This window comes from Stegostoma tigrinum, chromosome 20 (genome assembly GCF_030684315.1).
Source record: "Stegostoma tigrinum isolate sSteTig4 chromosome 20, sSteTig4.hap1, whole genome shotgun sequence".
Classification (NCBI taxonomy): domain Eukaryota; kingdom Metazoa; phylum Chordata; class Chondrichthyes; order Orectolobiformes; family Stegostomatidae; genus Stegostoma; species Stegostoma tigrinum.
In genome coordinates this window covers 32,971,071-32,995,081 of record NC_081373.1, presented here as the reverse complement: position 1 = coordinate 32,995,081, position 24,011 = coordinate 32,971,071, and the positions used below count along the sequence as shown (strand labels likewise).

The 24,011-nt window shown below is 41.4% G+C and overlaps 1 protein-coding gene across 2 annotated transcripts in view; it reads right to left on the bottom strand.

Annotated features, from left to right (window-relative positions):
- dock1 (dedicator of cytokinesis 1) overlaps positions 1–24,011 on the bottom strand; it is a 562,483-nt gene that overhangs the window by 100,116 nt on the left and 438,356 nt on the right. For both annotated transcript variants that reach the window (XM_048551079.2, XM_048551080.2), the window contains exons 34-37: positions 15,673–15,758; positions 15,320–15,476; positions 9,660–9,700; positions 8,626–8,716 (exon numbers count right to left, since the gene is read on the bottom strand). In XM_048551079.2, the coding sequence (XP_048407036.1) occupies positions 8,626–8,716; positions 9,660–9,700; positions 15,320–15,476; positions 15,673–15,758 (375 nt within the window). The remainder of the gene's footprint in view (positions 1–8,625; positions 8,717–9,659; positions 9,701–15,319; positions 15,477–15,672; positions 15,759–24,011) is intronic.

The following is a 24,011-nucleotide window of genomic DNA, read 5'->3' as shown; positions in this document are numbered from 1 at the left end:
TCAAATTACTACTGGTTCCAAGTCGTCTTTTGCACATGATCTGTAACTTTTAACATTCATACGCTACAAAAGAATATTTTAAAATATTCTGCTATGTCTTTGTTTAGATTAAATGTCTACATGAGTGTATGTGTCAGTGTTTAACAACTATGATTTACAAAAATATCTGATGGATAAATAATAAAACTGCTATTCTTGCAACTGCCTGTGTCTGCATGAGTTTCCTCCGGGTGCTCTGGTTTCCTCCCACAGTCCAAGGATGCGAGGGCTGGGTGGATTGGTCATGCTAAATTGCCTGTAGTGTTCAGGGATGTGCAGATTAAGTGGATTGTAGGGGGATAGGTCAGGGTGGGATGGTCTGAGGGTCAGTGTTGACTTGTTGGGCCAAAGGGCCTGTTTCCACACAGTAGGGATTCAATTATATCATTGATATGAGTAAAAGTGGGATTAGAAAATTATAAACTATATGTCTGATGGTTTATGTCTGGTAAACAGAAGATATGGGGCGGCACGGTGGCTCAGTGATTAGCACTGCAGCCTCACAGTGTCCGGGACCCGGGTTCGATTCCCGCCTCGGGTGACTGTGTGTGGAATTTGCACATTCTCCCCATGTCTGCGTGGGTTTCCTCCGGGTGCCCAAGTTTCCTCCCACAGTCCAAAGATGTACAGGTTAGGTGGATTGGCCATGCTAAGTTGCCCATAGTGTTCAGGGGTGTGTGGGTTATAGGGGGATGGGTCTGGGTGGGATGCTTCAAGGGGCAGTGTGGATTGTTGAGCTGAAGGACCTGTTTCCACACTGTAGGGAATCTAATCTAACCTAAAATGAAAATGGTAAAACTGTAGGAAAAAAGGGCAAGATTTTCTAATTAAAGAACTGAAAATGTTTCTGTATAATCTGGAAAATTCAACAAACAAAACACTAACTTCACCACAGCTTTGACTAGTTTTAAACGAAGAGCGAGGGGTATATCCACATATTGTTCTTGTGGACTGTAGCACCCAATATAGCCAATAATATGAATTAAAACAAAAACAAAGTTGCTGGAAAAGCTCAGCAGGTCTGGCAGCATCTGTGAAGGAGAAAACAGAGTTAATGTTTCGGGTCTGGTGACCTTCCCTCAGAACTCTGTTTCAGTAGAGTTGCATTACTAGTATCTAGTTGACAATTTTGCCAATTGCCCAAGTATGTCCTGTAAACAAAAAGCAGGTCAAATCCAACCCGGCCAGTCACCGCCCTATCAGTCTACTCTCGATCATCAGTAAAGTAATGAAAGGCGTCATCAACAGTGCTATCAAGCAGCACCTGCTCAGTGATGCCCAGTTTGGGTTCTGCCAGGGCCACTCAGCTCCTGACCTCATTACAGCCTTGGATCAAACATGGACAAAAGAGCTGAATTCTAGAGGTGAGGTGAGAGCAACACCCTTGATATCAAGGCTGCATTCGACCGGGTGAGGCACCAAGGAGCCCTAGAAAATTGGAATCATGGGTATCAGGGAACAACCTCTCCAGTGGTAGGAGTCATACCTGAAACACAGGGAGATGGTTGTGGTTGTGGGGGGTTGAATCATTTCAGCTCCAGGACATCTCTGTGGGAGTTTCTCAGGGTAGTGTCCTAGGCCCAAACATCTTCAGTTGCTTCATCAAGGACCTTCCCTCCATAATAAGGTCAGCAGTGGGAATGTTCAATGATTGCACAATGTTCAGTACCATTCATGACTCCTCAGATAGTGAAGCAGTCCATGTTCACATGCGACAAGGTCTGGACAACATCCAGGTTTGGGCTGACGAGTGGCAAGTGACATTCATGCCACACAAATGCCAGACTACGACCATCACTGAGAGGCGAGAATCTAATCATTGTCCCTTGATGTTCAATGGTGTTACTATCACTGAATTCTCCACTATCAAAATCTTACAGGTTACCCTTGACCAGAAACTCAGCTGAACTCACCAAATTAATAGATTGGCTACAAGAGCAGGCCAGAAGCTAGGAATATTGCGGTAAGTAACTCGGCTCCTGACTCCTCAAAGCCTGAAGGCACAAGTCAGGAGTCTGATGGAATACTCCCCACTTGCCCCAACAACACTCAAGAAGCTTGACACTATCCATTACAAAGCAGCCTGCTTGATTGGCACTACATCCAAAAGCATTCACTCCCTCCACCACCGATGCTCAGTAGTAGCAGTGTGTACTATCTACAAGATGAACTGCAGAAGTTCACCAAAGATCCTCAAACAGCACCTTCTAAAGCCACAACCACTTCCACCTAGAAGGACAAAGACAGCAGATATATGGGAACACTACTATCTTCAAATTCCCCTCGAAGTCACTCACTGATTTGGAAATGTATCTCCATTCCTTCATTGTCGCTGGGTCAAAATCCTGGAATTCCCTCCCTAAAAGCATTGTGGGTCAACCCGTAGCAGGAGGACTGCAGTCGTTCAAAAAGGCAGCTCATCACCACCTTCTCAAGGGCAAATAGGGATGGGCAAGAAATGCTGGCCAGCCAGCAATGCCCACATCCTACAAATAAATAGAAAACAAAAGTGAAAAGAAAAGCTTCAGAAAATGTTTTTCTCAGCGATTCTCAAATTTGGTTCTATCAAACAACTATATGAAGATTTTCAATTCCTGTATATTAGGAATTCAGTGGTTTCTCAAACGAAAGAGGGAAGGAGGAAGTGAAGTTTCATCTTGGTTCCAATCTCCAGTCGATCAACGGTGTCGACAGAAATGTTTAACAGGAGAGAAATACCCTGACCTTGAACTTAATTTTCTATTTTTATGATGAGAACTTAAACATGGGTTTGAATGACTTTAGCTTTGAAAAATCTATATAAATATCTATCATATAAAAACAACAGCCTGAATCTTACCAGAAAGTGGCTAAGTATAATTTTCATTGAGTTTAATGGAACACTTCTCTCTGCAAGGCTTAGAGTGTCCTTGTGTTGGGGTTCCAAACACGCTCCATTAGCTAGATACCTTGCCCTATGGGTACCACATTCTTCAAATGGAAGCCTGATTCTCCCATTCAACATAGGTGGATGTATTCAGCACGTGCTGGGATATCCCAGGATCACTGGTGCTGGTGCCATCTTTGTAACTCCAGCCACATACTTAATCAAGCATTGGTAATCTAGAGTTACCCTTCACCATGCATTCTTATACCTATTGCTATTTAACCACAAAGCCACTGAACTTACTTGTCCTTAGCCACATCTCATCTTATATCACTTTCTAAATTCCTGCTGGTCTTCCCCAAATGCCCACTGCAATTCAGCATTTCATTATGTGGGACTACCACATACAGGAAAACCATCATACTCTTCAAACCAGCAAAAGTGAACAGAAAACACACTAGCAGAAACTGCATTTGCCTCCTGGAAGAGAAACAAACTGTTTGCCTTTCAAGAATGAATGATCACCGCACCCAGTTCTCATCTACTGGAACTGGGTGTCAACTAAGGACTCCCTAGCTCAATGTGCCCAGTGCTGCTGTGCTCTATTGTGCAGAAGTTGATACTCCTCTTGCTCAATATTCTCATCATCTTCCTGGGATGACTGTTCCCACTCTGTTGCTCCTCAACCTCCATCACATCCCCTCTTTGCTTGGTTCAATTATGCACAGCGTAGCATGTAAAGACAATTTGGCACACAGTGTTTAGATTATACTGCAAACCGACCCAGACCAATCCAAGCATTAGAACCCCATCTTCAGCAGGTGTAAGCACGCCATTCAGCCCATCAAGTCCACACCTATCTTCCAAACAGCATTCAATCCAGACAAACCCCCTACCCTATCCCTATAACCCCATGGCTAATTTACCTAACCCTCACATCCCTGGACACCAGGGACAATTTAGCAATGGCCAATCCACCTAACCTGCACATCTTTGGACTGTGGGAGGAAACCGGAACCCCCTGGAGGAAACCCATGCAGAAATGGGGACAATGTGCAAACTCTACACAGTCACGCGAGGTGTGAAATCAAACCTGGATCCCTGGCACCGTCAGGGATCAGACCTAACCACTGAGTCAACATGCCTTGAATAATGCAGCGCAAGGCAGGAAAGTCCAGGGCATCAAAACAGACACAAAATGAACAAGTGAGAAGAGTGGGAGTCAATAACCCTGAAATGCTCCCTTGTCCCTTTCATAAAATGGGTGTCCATCTCTGTTGTCAAAGCAGTCTTGCAACAGTATTGAAATGAAAGTTGGTCATGCACTCTAAAATGTAGCAATGAACTTCAGAACATAGTCTAAGTGTGTTTAAGACATGTCCTTACGATATAGTGAGGCTGATATGTGTCAAATGCCAATGTCAAGGTCCTTGGAAGTGGTATGTCTGTCACTGCAGCCCATGAAATCTGCCTTGAGATGTTGGCCTAGGTGTCCAAGATCGAAACGTGAAGGAACAAGCGGTCACCACGTAATCACTTTTGGTTTCCACTTTAGATGTCTAGTTTAATCTAGCAGGTGAGAAAATGGGAATTTGCATATTTGTGAGTTGAGATTAGCTAGTATTTCAAGCAAAGATCCATGCAAGTGTCTTGCTGTTCACTAGCAAAAATCTCATCTAGTCATCCAACACCTGTTTGGAAATTGAGAATTTTTTATCTCAATATTTCGATGGTTTCCCCTGGACATCTCTCTCAATTTCCCCAAAATTCTTGCCCATGGCATTCGTGGGCAAGGAAGATTCCACCCACCATCTTGATTGATTAAGATGGTTCCAATCTGGATTTTATAAACGACAGTGTCAATCTACTTGCCAGCAAGTGCAGGCCATGAACTGGACTGAAATGAGTGAACTAATGAGATTGATAGAATCCCTACAGTGAGGAAGAGGCCAAGCTGACCACTGCATCTGCACCAAACCTCTGAACAGCATTCCAGCCAGACCCTGACCCCTAACCTATCCCCTTAACCCTGCATTTACCACGGCGAATCCACCTAGCCTGCATATCCCTGGACACTATGTGGCAATTTAGCATAGCCAATCCAACCAACTGGCACATCTTTGGACTGTGGGAGGCAACCAGAGCACCTGGTGAAAACTCAAAGAAATGAGGAGAATGTGCAAACACCAAACAGTCAATCACCTAAGATAACAAAGTGCGTAGCTGGATGAGCACAGCAGGTGACGCAGCATCTCGGGAGCACAAAAACTGATGTTTTGGGCCTAGACCCTTCATCAGAGAGGGGGATGGGGAGAGGGTTCTGAAATAAATAGGAGAGGGGGAGGTGGACCAAAGATGGATAGAGGAGAAGATAGGTGGAGAGGAGAGTATAGGTGGAGAGGAGAGTATAGGTGGAGAGGTGGGGAGGGGATAGGTCAGTCCGGGGAGGAGGGACAGGTCAAGGAGGCGGGATGAGGCTGGTTGGTGGGAAATGGAGGTGCGGCTTGAGGTGGGAGGAGGTTTTGGGATGCAATGGGGAGAAGGGACGAGCTGGGCTGGTTTTGGGATGCAGTGGGGGAGAGGGAGATTTTGAAGCTTGTGAAGTCCACATTGATACTATTGGGCTGCAGGGTTCCCAAGCGGAATATGAGTTGCTGTTCCTGCAACCTTCGGGTGGCATCATTGTGGCACTGCAGGAGGCCCAGGATGGACATGTCATCTGAGGAATGGGAAGTGGAATTAAAATGGTTTGCGACTGGGAGGTGCAGTTGTTTATAGCGAACCGAGCGGAGGTGTTCTGCAAAGTAGTCCCCAAGCCTCCGCTTGGTTTCCCCAATGTAGAGGAAGCCACATCAGGTATAGTGGATACAGTATACCACATTGGCAGATGTGCAGGTGAACAGCTGCTTAATATGGAAAGTCATCTTGGGGCCTGGGATAGGGGTGAGGGAGGAGGTGTGGGGGGCAAGTGTAGCACTTCCTGCGGTTGCAGGGGAAGGTGCCGGGTGTGGTGGGGTTGGAGGGGAGTGTGGAGTGGACAAGGGAGTCACAGAGAGAGTGGTCTCTCTGGAAGGCAGACAAGGGTGGGGATGGAAAAATATCTTGGGTAGTGGGGTCGGATTGTAGATGGCGGAAGTGTCGGAGAATGCTGCGTTGAATCTGGAGGTTGGTGGGGTGGTATGTCAGGACGAGGGGGATTCTCTTAGGGCGGTTATTGCGGGAGCGGCGTGTGAGGGATGTGTTGCGGGAAATGCAGGAGACACAGTCAAGTCAATCACCTAAGTCTGGAATCAAACCCAGATTCCTGATGTTGTAAGGCAGCAGTGCTAACCAATGTGCCACGGTGCCATTGGTAAAGGTGGTAGAATCGGAGCTGATGCTCAATGTGGATTGATGTTGCCAGGATTAACCCAATGGCAACATTCTACACTGAAATTTCTACGATTCTACACAGATTAGAGATGTAATTCTCTGATGCGAATCAAAATGATATCCAGCTATTCCGGGTGGCAAATGTATGCAGGTAGACTTTAAACATAGCTAGGATTAAGTTCACTTGAAACAAAAGCAATGTGCTAGAGAAGCTCTGTAGGATTGCCAGCATCAGTGAAGTTAGAAACAGCTAATGTTTCAAGTCCAATTATTCTTCTTCAGAGGAGATTGGTTTGGATGTTAAAAGCAAACTGATTCAAGGGTTCAGAAATTGCATAATTAAAGCACTTCAAATTAGAACAAGTTAATGTAGATCAAGAGAACCCGTTTCCAAGCAAACTTACAACTTTTCCATCTGGGTTTGGGTCATTAATTGACCACCACTTAAGGATCTCAAATTCATGGCAGAGCAGGAAAGTTGAATACGGACCTTCATGCCCAGACTTTAACTTCTATGGTGGCAGGAAGGAGGCATGTACTAACCTATCTGATTTGTTCCCCTCCCAAAACCTTCCTCATTGCTCCGCACAAAGGGAAATTTGGCCACAATGGAATTCAAATTAAAATAAAGCACTGCATATATTGCAGATCTGAAATATAAACAAGGTGCTGGAGAAACTCAGCAGGTCTGGCAACATCCTTGTAGACAGAAACACAGTTAACGTTTTGAATCCAATATGACTCTTATTCAGAACTTATATTGGACTCAGATTCTCTGTCCATATGTGCTGTCAGATCTGCTGTGAATCTATCCTAAAGTGTTCAATGAAATCTCTCCGGAGGGTATGAACTCTGCTGTTAACCAAAGTAACTAATCACTGAACAGCTTCATCTGAGCGACTCCCTCTGCAGTTTGAAGAACTTTAATTGAAGAATTTCTGAACTCTTGACTCAGTTTGCGATACAAGATAGTCTGATTCCACTAGCCAGGAAAACATTAAATTTCAGGGTAACAGCTAGGCCTGCTAGACAGTTTGAAACCCATTTTAAGAAAGGTTCTTTTATTTGCCTGTAAAGTAAACTAGTTTCCTGTCTCTTAGCATCATCTCAGACTTCGAGGAAATTGTACAAATCCTGTCTTCAGTCATCCAGAGAATATGACATGAGTGGATGTAGGCTATTCAGCTCATTGAGTCTGCTCCATCTTGCAACAAAATCACATTGAGCAGATAATCCTCAATTCCACTTTTCTGCCTTTTGTCCAGAACCCTCAAGTCCGTTATAGATTAAAAATGTCCATCTCAGCCTTCATGCCATCACTGGACTCAGATATTCACAAAGTATAATAATCACCCTTTTGGTTTGAATATTCAAAGGTGTAAAACTCCTTCGTGTCTTCTACCTTTCTTAAGTGCTTTTAGCTGTGTCAAATCGCAAAGGCTGTCTGGGTTTGAATGTGTGAACAAACCTGATTTAACTTGGAGAGTTTTCAGAGGGTCATTTTTAAACTGACTTTGCCAAAACAAGGGTTTGGGAATCTCACCAATGTTTTCTCACTCTGGATCTACCCACAGCACATGGACTGCAGTGGTTCAAGAAAGCAATTCACCACCACCACCTTCTCAAGGGCAACTATGGATAAGCAACAAATGCTGGGCCAGCCAGCGACACCACGTCACGAGTGAATAATAAAAAGACTCCTGACAAACAGAAAGTAAGGATAATAATGGAGTGCAGACTGTCTCTCACCCTTGTCTGTAACACAAATCTGCTGGAGGTTCACTATGGCTTCCGGGATCCTTTATCGATCCTGGACCTCTCTTGGTTGCACTGTTGATAGCTGTCCGTGCTCCTGTTGGTGCTACCTGTGATGGAAAGCACCTAACCTCTGACTGCTTAGTAGCATTGAGAGGATAGCTTTTCCACTCTTGGAAAGGCCTGGTGGGAGCTATATGGCACTGAATAAGACATGCTTTCCCCAACAGAGGCAACATTGGGCTCTCATCTGATGGGCAAAATGACCTGGATTAAATTCTATCTCATGTTACTAAGTGGAAAATGACATTGCTTCATACAAACCAATCTTTTTATTTAAAACAGCGCCATGTTTACAATATAATGCCTGTGGCAAATTGGCAATCCCAAACCGTTGTGATATATTTGGAATTTGGAATGTGAGACCAATTACTATTTTATGAACTACAATGAGAAAAGCAAAGTAGGCTGTTTACATCCTGGACCCATCACAGAATTTGTTCAGTTTCGTGATTTCAATGGAAGTATTATCATAATGACAACAGCTTGTAGAAGCTTGGAAAATAATTTGGTACCTTGAGTTAAAATATTACCTTAAGAAGCTTTGCATTAAGCAGTAATGTGTAAGCAGCTTCAGTGTAGTTATCACATTCTTTGTGTAGATCGCAAAGTTTATATAAGTACCTAAGGAAACAACATTATCAATTTTGATTGAATATGAAATGCTGTAGAATGTTCTGAAAAAAATCCTTATATCACAGATAATTTAGGCTAATCTTGGAGTGTGAACAAATTTACATTGTTAGAACAACATAATGGCTGGATAATTAGTGTGGAGACCTCTGGGTTTCAGACATTTTATTATCCAGAAACCTCTACTGAAATTTGCATGTGTACATTTCAACTGAGCACAAGTTCAAACAAGGCCTTCTGACAACACTCAGTATTTTCAAGGCACATACATGATTAGGAACCACACTGGATCACGTATGGCAGGATGTTTGGCATTTATGGACTGACATATCATCAAGAAGCCAAAATGTTCAGGATTGGAAGGGGGGAAATGGAAGAGAAGATTGGTTAAAAATAACCCAAGCATTATGATATAGCAGTAGGAGCACATTCGGATATACCTTTCTACCATGTAATGCACAAATACAGCACTGTGCAATTATGATGCTTGGAGCTAGCTACCCATGAAAGATAATGTTATAGCATAGTGTTTCTTTTCTTGCAAAGATAAAACTATCACTTTTTTTGACACATGGCCACTCTGCATTGTCCTGTGATCAGCAGGAGATCACCTCAGAGTGCAACAGAAATTGTTACTGAATTAAAACAAATCACGAGGTGAAAAATTGGACTTTGAAGAAAATGGGTAACTGGTCAAAGCAGCAATTGCTTTGCATGTTGGTCCCCAGGTTTAACTCCCAATTTAAATTTGACCTTGGCCCTTATTTATATTAAATTATGCAAACTGTGGACACTAATTGAGAGATTCAGTTCAGCTCATCAGTTAGGCCCCAACCAAATCCAGGTGCCTCTTATTTATTACTCATATGTTGAAAATGAATGATGTGCAAAAAGTTCGATGTTAACTGTGCTGGGAAGGTTTTGTTTTGCATACCGGATGTACATTTCTTCTCTCTCGATTTCTTTGTAGAAGTTCTGAAATATAAAGCATAAAATATTTTCTTCCAATATTGCAATGCAGATTTTTTTTAATCGTCAATATTTTAAAGAAGACAGAATAATTTTTGCTTAAAAGGCAATAGCTTAAAAATTAAAGAAGCCCTGCTTCACAGGCAGAACGGCAACATGCTAGAACTTCAACCAATTTGATTACCTTGGTACTGGCTTTGATCTAAGTTTAAAAGATGTGGTCAAATGCATCACTGTTGTTCATAGGATCCAACTGAATGCCTGTTCCACAAAAAGACTGGATTTTCAAAGTAGCTTAATGTTAATCCATCAGGGCAGCAGCTCAGCATAACCAAACCACAAACACACAGAAATTTCAAGTTGCAGTTGCTCCCTCAGTATTGTAAGACCCTCCAAATTGCAAGTGAACTCTCAGATTCATTTCCATTGCTATACACTGCTGTGAGCCCATTTATGGTTACTGAATTGAAGCATGTCAATTTCAATTCCTTGTGTAAAATGGCCTAGTTTTCTATACTGAATTTCAAAGAAAATAAGTATTCCACATTATGAGACAATAAGGGCTGTAGATGCTGGAAGCCAGAGTCTAGAAGTGAGAGGCTGGAAAAGCACAGCAGGTCACACAGCATCCAAGAATCAGGGAAGCCAACGTTTTGAGCCAAAACCCTTTGTCAGGACTGGGGAGAGGGAGGGGAACTCAAATAAATAGAAGGAGGGTAAGAGAGATGGTGATAGGTGGTTGCAGGTAGGGGATTATTATGATTGGTCCATGGGAAGGGTGGAGCAGATAGGTGAGTAAGAAAATGGACAGGTTAGGGTTAGGTCAGGTCAGGGGTGGAGGGGCTTTGAATCTGGTGAGGTCAATGTTAAGGCCATTGGGCTGTAAGCTTCCAAGGTGAAATATCAGGTGTTGATCCACCAGATTACGTTTGGCGTCACTCTGACAGTGGAGGACTCCAAAGATGAACATGTCATCAGTGGAGAGGGAGGGGGAATTAAAATGGACAGCAACTGGAAGGTGAGGTTAGTTTTTGCATGCAGAGCGCAGATGCTTCATGAACCGGTCTTTTGTCTGGGATTGGTCGCCCCAATATAGAGGAGGTCTCATCAGGGGCGATGAATTCAATACATAAGGTTGGATGAACTGCAATTGAATCTCTGTTGGATTTGACAGGATTGTTTCGGGCCTTGGATGGAGGTGAGAGGGGAGGTATGGCAGGAGGTGTTGTACCATTTGCAGTTACATGGAAAGGTACTGGGTGGAGGAATTAGGAATAAGGACGTCCTCAACCATTTCTCGCACTTCTGCCCTTGAAGACCCCCTGCCCCCAACAGCAATAAGGATAGAGTCCCTTTAGTCCTCACATATCATCCCATTAACTTCTGCATCCAACACATCATCCTCCTACATTTCAACTATCTACAAAACAGACCCCACCACCAAAAATGTATTTCCCTCTCTGGCTCTGTTCATTTCCACAGGGCCATTCATTTTGTGATGCCCTTCTCAGCTCTACACTCCCCACCAATTCCTCCACCACATCTGGTACCTTTCCCTGCAACCACAAGAGGTGTAGCACCTGCCCCCACACCTCCATCCAAGGCCCACAATAATTCTTCCAAATCCAGCTGAGATTCACCTGCACTTCATCCAAACTTATCTATTGCATTTGTTGCTCCCGATGTGATCTCCTCTATATCGGGGAGACCAAACACACACTCAAGGACCAGATCTCTCACCAACCTGACCTTCCAGTTACCATCCATTTTAATTCCCCCTCTCACTCTCCTGATGACATGTCCATTCTTAGTCTCCTCGACTGTCAAAGTGAGGCCAAATATAAACCGGGGGAATACCACCTGATATTTTGCCTTGGAAGCTTATAGTCCAATGGCCTTGATATTGATTTCATCAGCTTCAAAACCATTCCACTCTCAGCCTTATCCGACATCCAACCCCCTCAAGTCCTGACCTGACATGTCCGTCTTGCAACTCAGCTATCCGCTCCATCCTTCCCACAGACCAGTCACAATTAACTCCTATGTGCATCTACCTATCACCATCTCTCCTACCATTTCCCAGCCCCAGCTCTCTCCTGCAATTTATTTCTGGGCTCTCAGTTTATTAATGAAGTGAACAAGCAGCTGCTTAAACTGCCCACTTGCAGTACTGTTGTGAGAAAGTTGGCAAAATCTTAAAGTATGCATGCTCAGGTCAAAACATGAATTACTGGTTTCCAATTGCCAATTAAATTGACCACACACAAAAGACATGACAGTGAGCATGATCCAATTATTTGAATTTAATTTAATTTGTGAAGGAAGCTTGTGGAATCCGAAAATAAAAATGAATCAAACTATCTGCAGTGATAAGTAATATTAGGAAAGCAAGCTTTTCTCTTGCAGTTGGCTACCAAAACTAAATCTCAAATTTTTGGAAAATCAATTGGCAAAGAAGATTAAAATATCCTCTCAGAGCCAGACCACTGAGAAGAGAAATCAGGAAAACACTTTCACATGATGAGTGGTACAGTGTGAAACTTTCTCCCACAATCAATCATTTTAAATTTGAGACAACAGATTTCTGCTAGCCAGAGTAAATGGTGTATGAAGCGAAGGAGGATAGTCACATTTAGGATATTGATCAGTTATGATGATCTCACTGACGAGGTTTGAATGCCTACTCCTATTCCTAATTGAGAAGTGCAATATATTCAAAATTATCTCTAGTCCTGTCAGAAATCTGGTGTAGGTGCTCAACTGCCACCCAGATCTCAAAATATCTTTTGCTAGAATATATGAATTCAGTGACAACAAATGACATATCTGTGTTGAACTTATTCCTCACCTTAAACTTGTGTCCTCTTGTCTTTGACATGTCTGCCACAGGGAAAAGATTCTCATGAACAATCTTGTCTATGCCTCTCATAATTTTGCACACATTAATCAGGTCCCCTTCAACCTTCTCTGCTCCAAGGAAAACACACCCAGTCTATCTAATTTTTCCTTATAACTGATACCTTTCATCCCAGGTAACATCTTGGTAAATCTCCCCTGCCCTTCTTCAGAGCTATCACGTCCTTCTGATAATGTGGTAAACAGAACTGCACACGTTATTCTATCTGAGGTCCAACCAATGTTTCATAAAATCATAGCAAGATCTTCCTGCTCCTATATTCTATTCTCCTGCTAAGGAAGGCAAGCATCCCATTTGCCTTTTTCGCCATACTTTTTACTTGTGCTGGCACCTTCAAGAATTCTGTATCAGGCTGATGCTTACAACCATCCTCCTCACTATCAACACCATCGCCAATTTTCATATCATTTCCAAACATATTAATTATACATTCTACAGTCATATCCAGGTTGTTTGTGTACGATACAAACAGCAAGGTCCCAGCACTAATCGCAATGGTACAAGACAGATCAGAGGCTTTCAATCACAAAAACAACCCCCCACCATCACCCGGTGCCTTGTATTTGCAAGCCAATTTTGGATCCAGTTTGCCAACTTGCCTTGGGTCCTGAAGGCTCTTACCTTTCAGACCAGCCTTCCACTTAGGATCTTGTCAAAATGTTTTACTGAAATGCATGTCAACCACATTTACTGCTATCCTCATCAATATATTAAGTCACCTTTTCAAAAAACTTAACTAGTCAGGCAGAATGTCCCTCTAACAAATCTGCGCTGACTATCCCTGCATTTCCAGGTATTGATTAATCCTGTCCCTCATTATTTTTCCAATAATTTCCCACCACTGATGTCAGACTACCTGGTCTATAATTACCTAGTTTGGGCCTGCAACACTTCTTGAACACACTAACTACATTAGTTATCCTCCAGTCATCTGGCACTTCATTTGTGGCCGACAAAGCATTAAAAATCTTCATCAGGGCCGCAGTAATCTGCTCTCTTGCCTCTGACAGAAGTCTGGAATACATCTCATTAGGCCTTCAACAACTTTATGCTTGCTAAAACATACAATCCTTATTATTTTTAACATGTTCATCCCAGCTAATTTAAATGTTTGCCCTGCATCTTCCAGAATTTGAACAGGGCTATCCTAACTTGCCTTCCAAATTGCTGAAAATATTATCCATGTCCAGAGGTGTAGCCGTTTTGGTACCAGTTTTACGATATATGCCAAAGTCATATCCCAGTACTGTGATCAGAAGCTATGTAGTTTCGGTGGTACACTTGTTACTTCAGATGGCTTGTGACTGATTTCCACTCTGAACTGTTTACTAAACAGATACATATGGAATCCTGCAATACCAGATGCCAGAGCAAATGCTTCATGCTCCATGTTGGAATAATTGGATTGTGTTTGAGACAGACTTTTGGATGTTGATGCAACTGGTTTGCTAACCTGCAAGTTGTATGTTCCTAGCCTGTTCTGAGATGCATCAACTTCTAGAACTGCCTTCTTTCTTAGATCATAGCTCTGCAGGAAAGAAGTGTTTGCGAACGATGCTTGTTGAGTGATTTGAACACATGCTGACAGTTCTCTCATCTCCAAATTCTGACTGTGTTGATTCTGGATGCTGCTTGAGTTTTTTTTTGGAAACAATCAGGTACTCACTGTAGTAGTGTTTTTTTCTGGGAACCCCACGTGAATGTTCCTGTATGAGGCCTTTTCCTGTCTTCATTTTGAAAAACCTTCACCACTGGTTTAACAATCAACTCTAAAACTGCATTCTTTTTTGTAACAATCTCTCAAATCTTCAAGTGATAAGCAGCCTTGCTTCCTGCTTCATATAATTAATTTTCATTTATTACAACCATACAATTTCCATTTATAAAGTCAACCAGAAACTCTTATTTGTATAATAGCCAGCAAGTATTGACACAGTTGTAGAGGGTATTTATGAGACCACGTCTGGAAAATTGTGCACAATCCATCCCCTTGGTTCAGAGAATGTTCACTCTATCGATTCCAGGGATGAAAGGGTTCTCTTAAGACTGAACACTGGACAGATTGTATCTGTTTCCCCAAACCATTTGAAAGGAGAGGAATGTGTAATGTTTGTACATTTACTTGTGAAGGATACACCTTTAATAATTAACAGTATTGTTCTGATATTAATATATACTGTAAAATACCATAATCAACATATTTTCTCCTCAAAATATTTAAAATGATTACAATTACATTACTTTGTGTTCTTGTTAAAGGCCATTTGAATCAGTTCCACAAGGCTAACTGCAACATGTACACTAAAACAGGATAAATACGATCTCAGATACCATTAATAAATATCAACAGGAATTGATACTCAGATGAACATAATAAATAAATTCAACAGTCCCTACAGAAGCTGTGTTGGAACTGAGTTAGAAATAAGGTTTTAAAATTAGCAATTTTAAGCAGTAAGGCAATGCCTTCACCAAATTTCCCTACAGAATATCGTATGCTGAACATTAGTGCACGCACTTTCTGATACTGCCCCATTTTTGTAGAAGAGATTAAATCTGATCACCGCAGGCATCTGCCATTCAACCTTTATTCTTCCCTCTGACTGACAACACATTTTGGGACAAAAGTAGAAAATACTGATTCAACTGTGTAAACTACACTTTCCTGAACTTGATCGCCATCAGAAAAACATTCAGTTCGCACTTACCAGTACATTAACTGTACAACTCATACGGTTTTCTTTATTTTCATCGTGCATAATTGTTCTGTAATCCAAAAGCCTCTCCATAAGCCTAACAACCAGCATGACAAAATTTTCACCGGTCTTAGCAAGATACTTGTGTTTTCTACAGTGTTCCAGAAGGCTGGATAAAACAGTAAATAGCGAATTAGTTTCATGCACAGTGAAAAATAAAAATAATTGAAGTCAAATTTAAAGTACTTGAATGGCTATATATTCTTCACATTTTTCCTTTATAACAAAGGCAGATATCCTACAGAATAATAATTATGCCATTTATTTCGAATACAGAATAATTATTTTCATTAATTGACACTTACATCTTTTCGAATAGCACTTTGTACTGTTCATCCCCTCTGCCTCCTTCCACCTCATGATCAAGCTTGGTTATGATTTCATTTTCAAACTATAATTAAATAGAGAGTATAAATAGTCAGTAAAACAGCATACAACCAGTTCAGTGGAAATACTCTATTTATTACTAAAGCTTCTATGATTTACGTACTGAGAAAGATACATAAAGTAACTAACTGTTTCTATCTTGCTTCATTGACCTTAAGGACACTGCATTCCAAAATGACTAATTATCAGTTGTAGTGCATTTGCAGACAGTAGCAGAAATAGAGAGCAAAACTTAGTTTGTTTTAGCATTAACCGATGTTGAGTGTTTGAAGAATGGATGACTCATCCTACTTATATAAGGCAATGTTTATCCTGTATGAATACAAACAGACAATATTAACAAAGTTTATCTTGGTTAACAACTTTGAAATAGCTATATGAATGCAGTCTTTCAATTTATTTTTTAATAAGAAAGGCATAAAAATGTACATTTTCTACAAAACACAACTGCAGAGGCAAAGGAAATACAAATAAGAAATATCTTGGAAGGGCCACTATTCACTTACTCCGTTGTCTCACTAAAGAGTTCTAATGGAAAGTTGGCCAACTGTGCTCCTTATTCTCCAGAACATCAGAAAGGATTAATTTCTGATTATCGAAATCAACTTCAGATAATCTGTCTCTAGCATTGTTTTGCTCACATTCCCATTTGTTTGGCAGACAGACAGAAGACAAGAGGCATCCCATAAAAATAACAGGTGCAGAGCATGTACAGCCATTAATGACTGTTATTCTCATGGTGAAAATTACTTTTGAGTTTTTAACAGGATGCTCATCTGCATCATGCATATGCTTGGTGGTCTTTACTATTCTATTCTGTTTCCCAAATAGAGATCTCTCTTTTAGAGATATCTTTGACAATAAGCAATTATTGTTAGACTCATATATCAAATCAGTAGCTAGCAAAAGACATTCTATTTCACATTAATAACTGCATGATAAAGAATGTCAATTTTACAAAAGCCTCTCCATAAGCCTGACAACCAGCATGACATAGTTTTCTCCCTTTTCTGCTGAAATACTGGCTATTAATTAATTATACAATTCGACGTGTTCTTGAAAAAGACTAATTTACGTGATTATAGGGGGAAAGAAATGAGCTATGGAATCAAATTGGATAGTTCCTTCAAAAGCCAGCACTGTGAGATGAATTGCTTCCCACTGTGGTATAACCTATATATTCCTACTAGACTTCACAAGAACTATTTTAGAATGCTCTTTATCTCCTACGTTGATATGTTATAATATTGAAATATTTGTATTCTCATTACACAATTATGACCATAGTGTACACATATTATGAATATTCATAAATGGAGCCACTACGCTTTAATATTCATTCTTAAGAATGCAATTTTCATAATCTCCAGACAAGTAGTAATGTATGTGTCAATTTCATTCAAGCATGAGAAGTCAACAAAGCATTCTAGAATCTATTTACGATTGGACCAAATCTTTCAATGAGTGTCAATCTGCATCTGTTTGCCACTTCATTCCTATTTTCTATGTCACAATTGAGCTCTGAATTTCTCACCGAATCTTTCAATCTGGTTTATATAGAAATGCAGGGTGTACCTTAAATTGCAGTACTTTCAGGTGGCACTGAATTGCCAGGGGAAACCAAGTTCCACCCTTTTTGTATGGATCTAGCTGCTGCATTTTGGTAAGTGTTTACTGACACATCGAAAAGTTTTGGGATATTTAAATGAGTTTTTCAGTGTGTTAGAGAATGAGAGTAGATGTGAATGATTACGTGATCAGGTGAATATATCGGTAATTAAGTGGATAGTGGGGCAGGTCAGTAGGGCGGCAACTGATTGGTCAGGTTAGATGGGCTGTCAGATCAAGCAAGGAGATGAGGGTTGGCAGGCAGCTTGGTCATGATGGCAAATTGCATAGTTGCCCAGATGTTAGACTAGGATTTTTCTAACACTTAATTGGTAAATGTTCAGGTAAGTGAATTTGACTGTTAACCCAGAGTTGGGAGGCTTATTTTGAAGGGCCCTGAAGAGCATTTCAGACCAAGTGAGCATTCCCACAGAGTCAATGAATGAAGATTTCCATGGGATGTGTTTTTTGGGTCATACACCTTATCTACAAATACCCAGGACTGGAAAATCTGGAGCATAATATCATTTTAATGCAATTCCTTATACTTAATGGATAACGGCACACTTAGCTCACGTCACTTTGGCTGTTAAATAAAAAATGGCAGCTGCATTATATCTTTCTCACACGTTGGGCATTTAAGAGAAACCTAAAGTGTCCTTATGCTTACACAAAAGCAGATGCATTGAATTACACATTGGTCTTTATGTATCATTAAAAAAAAGGACCACGGAATATGTTCTGATAAAGGGTCATGAATTGAAATATTAGTTTTTTCTCCAACAGTACACCTAAATCTGCACATTTCCATCATCTTAATTTATTTAAGATTTTCAGCATCCACAGTGTTTTGCCTTTGCACAAATAATATATCCAGTACAACAAAGTACATCAAGAACATTTCATGCAGCTAATCAAGCATAAGATATGCATTGTCTTCGCTTTTGCTCCAGTCTCCGCTCACGAACTGGTTTCTTCTGATTAGTCATTTTTCTTGGTGATGCTCTTTGCATCAATAAAAAGAATAGAACATAGATAATAGTAGTCTGAACTTAATAAATGGCATGTGATACAGCAGGTCAATCACTAAAACTAGGCTCACACTTCTCTGTAAGTTAGTCACCCGTCTTTTGCACTCAGAAATATTTCTACATTTTTCTTCTATTTTTCTGGTACTCAACTGATTTTCTTCCTGCCTCCCTGAAGTCTTTTTTAAAAAAATCTCCCAGCTCATTCAAATTTGTCGCTTTGGTGCTACAATGCACTACATCACACCACAGTGTGACATCTGTTGCATATTAATATTTTAAAAATTCAGTTTCTGTTTTTTTCAATATAGCTGTACATTTTATGGTTACTAAATGTAAATAGTAAGCCATAACAGACCAAATTAAGAATAAGGCAATTGCTGAGAAAGCTTAAGGACAAAATATACTTGTATGATTAATACTGGCATTCAGGCATCAAAACAAGACTGTTTTTTGTTTATAACGGAGAATGAAATGGCTTACTGATTTGCCATGTACCAAATGGTGAAATTCTAGGCTTTCATTCAGAAAAGGTCCATTTATTTTAACAAAATGATCACATAACAGAAACCTGGGGAGGTAGCAAATGATGGTGGTGGAATATGGGAATAAAGATCCCCTTCATCATCCTCCATGAAGTCCTCAGTATCCTACCCTATTATGTTCAACTACCTCACTAACCACCTTTCCACAATGATCAATTTCTTTTATCTTGGTTATGTTGGTAATCGATTTATGATCTCATAGTTAAATTTAACAAATGAGTCTTTAAAGTCAATGAATTTCATTCCCTTTATCTAGACGACTGTATTAATGGAATAACAAATCAGTTCCCATAAATGGAAAATTATAATAAATCATTGGTTGTTCAAACCGTTCTACAGTCCACTTAATAAACTGAAGCCATTATGCTTTGAGAGTATACAATGAGGAATGATTGAATTTGAGCCTTTATTCTCCAGAGTTTAGAAGAATGACAGTCAATACAAAATAAACTTATAAAGTTCTAACAAAGCAAGGAGAAGGAAGTGCTCACTAAGTGGGAGGGAAATGATACAAGAAAACTATGTTGAAGAAGTTGTTCAATAAATTAGACATCAGAAAATGGCAAAGCAAGCAGGGCAACTCACGGCCACATGGATAAAATGCGAAACAAGGAGCAATTGATATGGAGAAAGAAAGATCAAACAGGATCTGGAAAGAGTTAAGCAACTAAGGGAGGCAATTTAGATCAGGTTAAATTTGATCACAAGGATGGGATGTTCAAATCAATTTGTACAAAGTGAGTTAAGCTTAGTATCAATTGGAGAACAGGACTTTGCATGGATGAAAACTGAATATTTAGTATTCTGAATACGCCAAGGTTGTAGTGAGTGGCAATAAGTAATCCAACAAAACGTGTTAAGGAGAAGCTAAAACAATAAAGTCATGGTTTAGAGCATTTTTCAGAGGTATAGTAGACTGGTGCTTCTCAGCTATCAAATGCTAATGGTTGCTTCCAATACTGTATTTGAATTTTATGCAAGACTTATATGAGGTTTGAAACTCAATGACTAAGCTCATATACTGAGATATATTACTTGGAAAAAGTAGCAAGACAGCCCATTCACCATTATCTCAGACAATTTATTCCCTAAAGACAGAAGGGAGTTTAAAAAAAAAGTTGAGATGTTGAAAATCTGAAATTTAATTTGGAAACACTGACTGGAGGTGGTTTATGAAAGAAACAGAGAGAATAAATAAGTATTTTCTACAGTTAATGATTAGGAACGGAATGCACTGCCTAAAATATAGTTGTGACAGTTTCAAAAGGGAGTTGGGTAATTACTGGATAGGAAATAAAATTGCATGGCTTTGGGGAGAAGGTAAGGGAATACAACTAGCTAGGTAGCTCTTACAGCAATCACGTTATAGTTAGAACAGAGAACAATGCAGCGCAGAACAGGCCCTTTGGCCCTCAATGTTGCGCCGACCTGCAAACTAATCTAAGCCCCACCCCTACGCTACCCCATCATCATCCATCTGCTTATCCAAGGACTGTTTAAATGCCCCTAATGTGGCTGAGTTAACTACATTGGCAGGCAGGGCGTTCCATGCCCTTACCACTCTCTGAGTAAAGAACCTGCTTCTGACATCTGTATTAAATCTATCATCCCTCAATTTGTAGCTATGCCCTCTCGTACAAGCTGACATCATCATCCTCGGAAAAAGACTCTCACTGTCCACCCTATCTAATCCTCTGATCATCTTGTATGTCCCTATTAAATTCCCTCTTAGCCTTCTTCTCTCCAATGAGAACAGACCCAAGTCCCTCAGCCTTTCTTCATAAGGCTTTCGCTCCAGACCAGGCAACATCCTGGTAAATCTCCTCTGCACCTTTTCCAATGCTTCTACATCCTCCCTGTAAGGGGGCAACCAGAGCTGTACACAATATTCTAAGTGAGGCCGCACTAGCGTTTTGTACAGTTGCAGCATGACATCGCGGTTCCGAAACGCAATCCCTCTACCAATAAAACCTAACACACCGTAAGCCTTTTTAACAGCACTATCAACCTGGGTGACAACTTGCAGGGATCTATTTACATGGACACCAAGATCCCTCTGCACATCCACACTACCAAGAATCTTTCCATTGACCCGGTATTCTGCCTTCCTATTGTTCTTCCCAAAGTGAATCACCTCACATTTATCTGCATTGAACTCCATTTGCCACCTTTCAGCCCAATTCTGCAATTTATCCAAGTCTCCCTGCAACCTGCAACATTCTTCCACACTGTCCACCACTCCACCAACTTTAGTGTCATCTGCAAACTTACTAACCCATCCACCTATGCCTGCGTCCAAGTCATTTATAAAAATGACAAACAGCAGTGGTCCAAAAACAGATCTGAGGCACACCACTAGTAACCGGACTCCAGGCTGAATATTTTCCATCAACCACCACTCGTAGCCTTCTTACAGAAAGCCAATTTCTAATCCAAACTGCTAAGTCTCTGTCAATCCCATGCCTCTGTATTTTCTCCAATAGCCTACCATGTGGAACCTTATCAAAGGCTTTACTGAAGTCCATGTACACCACGTCAACTGCACTACCCTCATCCACATGCTTGGTCACCTTCTCAAAAAACTCAATGAGGTTTGTGAGACACAATCTGCCCTTGACGAATCCATGTTGACTATCTCCAATCAAATTGTTGCTTGCTAGATGATTATAAATCCTATCTCTTATAATCCTTTCCAAAACTTTTCCTACAACAGACACAAGGCTCACTGGTGTACAGTTACCTGGGTCATCTCTATTGCCCTTCTTGAACAAGGGCACAACATTTGCCATTCTCCAATCCTCTGGTATTAAACCTGTAGACAATGAGGACTCAAAGATCAAGGCCAAAGGCTCCACCACCTCCTCCCTAGCTTCCCAGAGAATCCTCAGAAAAATCCCATCCGGCCCAGGGGATTTATCTACGTTCACACCTTCTAGAATTGATAACACTTCCTCCTTATTAACCTCAATCCTTCCAATTTTAGTAGCTCGTAACTCAGTCTTCTCCTCTACAATATTCTCCTTTTCCTGAGTGAAAACAGATGAGAAATATTCGTTTAGCACCTCTCCGATCTCCACATGGTTCACACACAACTTCCCACTTCTGTCTCCGACTGGCCCTATTCCTAACCTAGTCATCCTCTTTTTCCTCACATACCTATAGAAAGCTTTAGGGTTCTCCTTTATTCTACCTGCTAATGTCTGCTCATGTCCCCTCCTTGCTCTTCTTAACTCTCTCTTTAAATCCTTCCTAGCTAATCTGTAAGTCTCCATCGCCACATCTGAGCCATCTTGTGTCATCGTCACATAAGCCTCCCTCTTCCGCTTAACAAGAGACACAATTTCTTTAGTAAACCACGGTCCCCTTACCTTATCACTTCCTTCCTGCCTGACAGGGACATACCTATCAAGGACACACAATATCTGTTCCTTAAACCAGCTCCACATTTCGATTGTCCTCATCTCCTGCATTTTGTTACCCCATTCTATGCCTCTTAAGTCTTGCCTAATCACATTATAATTGCCCTTCCCCCATCTGTAACTCTTGCTCTGTGGACAGTTCCTATCCCTTTCCATCACTAAACTAAACGCAACCGAATTATGTTCACTCTCTCCAAAGTGCTCACCTACCACTAAATCAAACACCTGGCCGGGTTCATTACCAAATACCAGATGCAGTGTGGCCGCCCCTCTTGTCAGCCCTTCGACATACTGTGTCAGGGAACCCTCCTGCGCACATTGGACAAAAACTGATCCATCCAATGTACCAGAGTTATAGCATTTCCAGTCATTGTTGGGGATGTCAAAGTCTCCCATAATGACCACCCTGTTCCTTTTATTCCTGCCCAGAATCGTTTTGCCAATCCTCTCCTCCATATCCCTGGAGCTTTGCGGAGGCCTATAAAAAACTCCCAGCAGTATGACCTCTCCTCTCCTGTTTCTGACCTCAGCCCATACCACCTTAGTAGACGAGTCCTTGTCAAAAGTTCTTTCAGACACCGTAATACTGTCCTTGACTAGCAAAGCCACACTTCCCCCTCTTTAACCACCTTCCCTGATCTTAATGAAAGATCTAAACCCTGGAACCTGCAACATCCATTCCTGACCCTGCTCTATCCATGTCTCCGAAATGGCCACAACATCGAAGTCCCAGGTATCTATCCATGCTGCAAGCTCACCTACCTTATTCCAGATACTCCTGGCGTTGAAGTAGACACACTTCAAAGCAGCTTGCTGTCTGCCAGCACCTCCTGTGACAGTTACATTCTGTCCATGTCCTCCCTACTCTCTTCCTCCTATGTATTGGAACTACACCGCAGTTTCCCTTCCACCTGCTGAGCTAGTTTAAATCCACCCGAATAGCACTAGCAATTTTCCAACCAAGGATATTAGTACCCCTCTGGTTCTAGTGGAGACCATCCTGTCTGTAGAGGTCCCACCTTCCCCAGAATGAGCCCCAATCGTCCATGTGCCAGAAGCCCTCCCTCCTGCACCATGCCTGCAAACACATGTTTAGCTGAAATATCTCCCTGTTCTTTGCCTCGCTCACATGTGGTACAGGTAAAAAACCAGAGATAACTGCTCTGTTTGTTCTAGCTCTCAGCTTTCACCCTAGCTCCCTGAACCCCTGCCTGACATCCCTATCCCTCTTTCTGCCTATGTCATTGGTACCTATGTGGACCACGGCTTGGGGCTGGTCACTCTCTCCCTTCAGGACCCCAAAGACACGATCCGAGACATTACGGACCCTGGCACCTGGGAGGCAACACACCAACTGTGAATCTCTTTCATTCCCAACAAACCTTCTGTCTGTCCCTCTTGAGTTCCTCAAAATGTTAGACTGAGATGACATTAGCAAACTACCTTCTTTCTTCAGGATACTGAAATCCTTGCGTACATACTGGGAGAAGAAACATGAGCACATCTTGTCCTGCTCTTCTGTAGCCTGGACCAATTTCCTTGTTCTTTCTGCCTTCTGAACACCTTTGAGAATAAAGGATCTCTTGATGTTCCCATTGACAGTTTCCCACTAATCTACTGGAGGCTAAAAGACAAGTTTCACAGTTTTCCAACACGT